The sequence below is a fragment of the Musa acuminata genome, chromosome BXJ1-11 (genome assembly GCF_036884655.1).
Source record: "Musa acuminata AAA Group cultivar baxijiao chromosome BXJ1-11, Cavendish_Baxijiao_AAA, whole genome shotgun sequence".
Classification (NCBI taxonomy): Eukaryota; Viridiplantae; Streptophyta; class Magnoliopsida; order Zingiberales; family Musaceae; genus Musa; species Musa acuminata.
Window position 1 is genome coordinate 3,246,416 of NC_088337.1, and position 6,000 is coordinate 3,252,415.

Genomic DNA, 6,000 nt, shown 5'->3' on the forward strand with positions numbered 1-6,000 from the left:
GCATGAGCTCATGTGGAAATACAATGAATAATATCCAAGCTTAGGCTTGCAGTGTTAAGAAGCCTAAGACTAAAATTTTTGGAATTGTTGATGCATCAACCACATCTATAAATTCAAATTGGTTACCCTATCCAATTTCAGGAACTAAAGTTGCTACCATACAATGGTTTAATTCATACAATAAACGAAAAATATCTTAGATCGATATACAAAACGATGCTAGAGCAGAAAACATAACATTCCTGCAGACAAATCCTAACAGCAGCCACGCCTCTGAGATATCATAATAGACCAACTAGGATTGCAAATACCCTGTCACAGCAGCAACATGTCCAACTTTACTTAGAACATGATACACGAATGATAGATACCAACAAGCACACACAACAAAGCCGATGACTGTAGTTTTACTTGGTTCTTGAGAGATATCTGATGGGTAGGATGTCACATGCCTCATAAAGGAGACAAACATCAACAAACAATATCACTATGCAAAAAACCAATGAAGTGAAGAGGCAATAGAAGGATGATTGATTGAAATGAATACTCCTTGCTGCACGTACTTGAAACTCGTATGAAGCCTTTAGCCTTGAGGATGAATGCCGTGCAATATGTCGCAAAATGAGGATCAAGCAGTCCTAACTAGTTCTGGTGCCTTGACCGTTTGCCCTTCTGTCACAGAGATGTCTACCTTTGGTGAGTCTGCAGGAGCATTAGCTTTGGCATCCTTGGTAGGTGACGATGGCTTTTTTCCTGCAGCTGCAGCGGCAGCACCATCTTTGGCTGGTGCAGAGGTACGTGGTGTTGGAGGTTTCATGTGCGGCGGGGGAGTATGCTTCAGCTTTACCAAAATTTGGCGCATTCTTGAGAGATCAGTGGGCTTTCCAGGCTTCGGTCCCTGGATCACAACGACTGAAGGCTTTTTCTCCTGTTCTTTCTTCCCTCGCTTCTTAATGCTGGCAATTTCATGGGGAATAAGCTCAGAAATTGCTTTCCAGTATTGTTTATCTGCATTTGCGTGGAACTTCTCCTGGTTGGCCAGATATAACTGCCAATAAACAAAACAAGGTACTTCTTAGATAAAGACTTCAGAACATATACACATTTTTTAATCACGCAAGTAGATAGTTCAACTTCAGGGACAAACAGAATCACTTACCTTCTCTCTTTCTCTGTTCTGCAACTTGTTCGTTTCACAATTCAATTTCCTTTTCTCATAGAAAGCTTGCTTGAATTCTTCAGCTTCAGCAATGATTTCATTTTGACGCTCCTTTTCCTTCCTTTCCTTCTCCTCAAGAAGGATAGCATTTTGTCTGTGCACACATTAATAGACATGATCCAAAGCTTAGTTGAGCAGTAAAACCAAAAGCGGTTATAAGAGCAAGCAATGAAGTACTTTTTAACATCTAACACCTCTTTTTTCAATTTTTCATTCCATATACAAATCCCAAGCCCCCAAAGGGTGAGTTGCATGGACATACTATAGTCCAAAACATGGTCTAAGAAAGCTATCAACAGGGAGTGTCAGCTTTGTTTTACCTGTCACAGTTATCATATAGTCATACCTCATAACCCAGGAACTTAATATCATACCATAACCTAAAAGTGACAAAAACACATGTTGAATTATCTATCTTAATATATTAAAACACAGTGGATTCACTTCCAGGCATACTTGCATCCTAAGGATTGCATGGTACTTAATTAGATGGTAGGGATTTAGCCGAACAATAAACAAATAAAATGTTAAGAGACCATACAAATTTCAAACTGTATCAACAGAACTTTAAAATAAGTTACAGCAACAATACAACACTATTGAGGAATTAATTTTCTAAAGATTATCTGTTTACATGTAAATAACTCATAAAGATATATTAAAAAATTATAAGATTAGTCTTCCAATACTGTGCAGTAAGAAAGAAACAACTAACAAGCCGTGTTCTAGTAAGTCAACAAATGGATGACAGGTATGCAATCAGTGAAGGTCCCATGACAAATTTGAAAAATCCTACTTTTCCAAGTTTGTGCAGAAAGAAACAACTAATCAAGCACTAGTCAATGCATATGCCGCTAAGTCAAAAAGCAGATAACAAATAATAACAGGAGAAAAGGATCAACAATCTTGAACTTAAAGAAAGAATTCAAAATTAATCTTGAAGCATCTTTGCTTTAAGAGCAAGTAAAAACACAGTCAAGCATCCTAAACTGCCAAGTTTAGTAAATACGCCCATGCATAGGTATTGGAATGGATAATGTGTCAAGTCTATATATCCAACTGTTAAACTCTGCAATATTTGTCGGAGACATGGATGGTCATGTGGATGTAACTTTACAACAACAAGAACAATAATAACAAGCCGTAAGTTCCAACTATTTGGGGTCGCTATATGGATCTTTTGCCACCATTGAGATATGTAAGAAACCATATGTTTAGTTAAATTTAAAGTACTTCAAATTTTATTTATAATTTCAATTAAAATCTTTTTAGGCATAATTCGCTTTACCGATCCATACTAGTGTACCGATCAACTATCAATACAGTATGTACCGAGCTATACTAAGTCGTACCAAGCATACCAACATACGGTATATGGGGGCGTATCGAGGTACCACCCATATCGATCCCCAATCGGGCTGGTACATACCGCCCGTACCGAGCGATATACTGTGGTACGACAAACCTTGTTTTTAGGTCTTCCTCTACCTCTCATTAAACTACTAACATTAATCATTTCACCTCTTTTGAATACCACATTCGAATATTTCCTAAGCGTATGCTCATACCATCTTAAATGATTTTCTCTCATTTTATCCTTTGTCGAAGCGATACCTAATTGTTTATGAATAAGAGTATTTCTTATCCTATTTTTCCTAGTAACTCCACACATCCATCTCAACATTCTTATATCAGCAACATAAACTTTTTGTATATATTATTTCTTATCTATGCAACACTCATATCTATAAAGCATTGTTGGCCTCACAATTGTCTTATAAAATTTTTCTCTTAATCTCAAAGGTATCCAATGATCACACAAGACTCCTAACACCCATCGTCATTTTAACCATCATGTTCTTCGTTTATAAATAATATCTTTATCAATCTCTCCATATTTTTGACATTGAAATATTTGTAAAAATTAACCAAAATTGATAATGTCTTGGGCCTCCTTTAAGGTACAGATAGCTACTGCATGCAGGACAAAATTAAAGACAACAATATGTGACTATAGCATGAATATTGAATGTTTATCTACGTCTAGTAGGCCTTTTTACTTTTGATTCTGGACTTATCCAACCTATGTTACAGTACAAGCAAGTCTACTAATCAGCCTTCGGATACATTGAAGAAAAGAACAAAAAAAGTAGAAAGTACATAGACACCTAAGTTTAATGGTAAACTTCAAGTCGGTGACAGCCTTGTTATAACAACAACAATAACAAAGACGTAGCATTAGCTTCTTTTTTTATTTTTTGCAAAGGGTAAGCGATGAAGACAAGATTTGAGCCCAAGACCTTGCGATAAATTGTCAAAATCTTTATCAGCTAGGTTAGATGACACATTATAATTACAACAACGACAACAATAATAAAGACAACATCAACTTTTTTTTTGGTAATAGGTGTGGTGAAGATGGGATTCGAGCCGAGAGCCTTGTGATAAACTATCAAGGTCTTTATCAGTAAGTTAGTTGACACCTTCGGCCAATGATAGCCTTGTTGACAAAAAAAAATGTTTTAGATGACATAATAATTGTAGATAACCAAATATGAAAGAACAAAAGCTGGAATGTCATCTAATATGTGCAATATTATGAAGCACATATTTTCTCAAAGAAGAATCACAATTTTAGGTTTGCTTTTCCTAAAGGTAGCCAAATTGTAAAACAAATCAGCTTGTCACCATTACTAGAGAACACTAGGCAAAGAGGTTTCACATGGTAACCAGGTTCAAGGAAAATGAGAGAAAACTCAACGGTCAAAATTATTCCAAATCCTAAGTTTTCCTTGTAGAAGATGCAAATAGACGTGGCTCCCTTTCAATGACTCTAAAGCTATATATTCTATATCACACATTAAAAAAGAATTACTGTTCCAACAAAAAATTAATAAACAAAAAGAATTAGTGCTCTTAAAACTTGTTGACTATAGAAATCAAGATCAAGAGGGCCTATAAACATGAGGAAAACAAAAATCAAGGCACGTATCTAGGAACTCAAAAGCCATGTCATTGTCCTTTAGTGTCGCATACCAAATGATATCTATAGTATACAGTGGCTTGGATCCCAACATTCTTGTAAGAGGAAGTTGCCTTGGTACCTAGACTAAACATAGGATGGACATATCCAGGATGTAGCATATACATAAGTTATCAATTGAGCTAGGATGGTAATGACATCTTGTCCTTTTAGGAAACTACCCATCATGACTTGTGAAGTTATGCTACTTTCATACAAATATGAAATGCAAAAACCTTTTTAATCAGATAAATTATAGATTCAACTAACTCAAGTCCATCATCTGAACTATCACATAGTTAAGTGGCCACCGCCTGGGATATTAAAGATAGATTCACCACATATTATTGCCTAGACTACTCCGCAACTATGATCCCGAGTTTCTTCACGACTTCGAAAGGCCTAGGAGTGGACTATGTACCATGTTGTGGTATCTCATAATTGTGCAAAGCTTTTGATGAGTACATAGTTGTCTTTTAAATCTTGGCTAACAGGAAGCTGAGATCAGAAAATATTTCTTAGCACAACAAAGTCATCAATTAAATCTAGGAATGCACAAGAACCCCAACCATATGATCTTCAGATGCAAATAAGACCGGAAGATCTGTGTTATGTGTAAAAGAAACTGAGCTATCGACCTAAAAAGGAGAGGAAATCCGGAGAATTGCAAAAGAATCCCAACACGAGCTACATTACAGTAGTTATATGCACACATAAGATCCGATCTATCGATATCCAGAAGAAATATAGAACATCTCAACAAATTGAAGAGGCAACAGAGAAGAATACAAAGCATTGGATCACCAGTATGACCGGATCTAAAAGGAAAGGCACTCACCGGCGCCACTCCCGCAGGATAAACCCCTCCTCACGTTGCATATTGCTCGGGTCAGGGAGGATCGGGCCATCCGAAGTAAAGATCTCGCCGTTCTCCTCCACCCCGTACGCAGCCGTCCCGTTGGCCTGCGGCATCGTGAAGGGGGAGGCCGCCGACGAGAACCCATACCCCTCAGGAGAGGCCGGGATGCTGTCGCCGCCGCCGACATCAGAGTGCTGGCGGTGCACGGGGACGTCATCATGGTGGAAGCCGAAGCCAGCGCCAGAGGCGACGTCAACGGGGAAGCCAGGGGAAGACGGGGTGAGGTGGTCGACGGTGGGATCGACGTCTTCAGAGGGGGAGAAGGAGGAGAAGGCGTCGAAGCGCTGGGAGGGGAGGCGGGGGTCGTAGCCGAGGTAGCCGTCGTCGAAGGGGCGCGTGGCGACTGATCCCCCCGCGGCCGCCGCCGCGGCGTCGTCACCGTCGTTGCTGAAGGTGTCGAAGGCAGACGCCATCTCGAGACTTTGGGATCGGCTTCCTCTCTCGCTTCTGTCGATCGAGATCTCGTTTGCGTCGGGCGATTTGGTTTGTACCGACTGCCTGAGAAAAGATGGAAGGCCGGTTTGGTATTACGTCTATTCCATTTCTTTTTATTTTTTCCAAAAATAATATTTTCTCAAGAAAAAAAACTAGCAAAATTACATACATTTCCCTCTGCATTCTCTAATTTTTACATTTAATTTAGTGTCTATATATTCCCCCATAATCTAAAAACGTATATCTATAATTAAGTATATATATATATATATATATATATATATATATATATATATATATATATATATATATATTAACGACAAGATGCATATGGAAGTTGTATCCTATTTATGAGTTGAGTTTAATCGTACCCTCAAATCTAAGGTGAGACATTACCACTTTGCA

At 38.4% G+C, this 6,000-nt stretch overlaps 1 protein-coding gene across 1 annotated transcript; it reads right to left on the minus strand.

Moving 5' to 3' along the window:
* Positions 1–279: 279 nt before the first annotated feature.
* LOC135596889 (clathrin light chain 2-like) lies at positions 280–5,688 on the minus strand. Its single transcript, XM_065089139.1, has 3 exons — positions 5,080–5,688; positions 1,160–1,313; positions 280–1,048 (listed from the first exon to the last, which is right to left on the minus strand). Exons 1-3 carry the CDS (start codon positions 5,571–5,573, stop codon positions 629–631), a joined length of 1,068 nt encoding a protein of 355 aa, XP_064945211.1. The 5' UTR covers positions 5,574–5,688; the 3' UTR covers positions 280–628.
* Between the last annotated feature and the right edge of the window lie 312 nt (positions 5,689–6,000).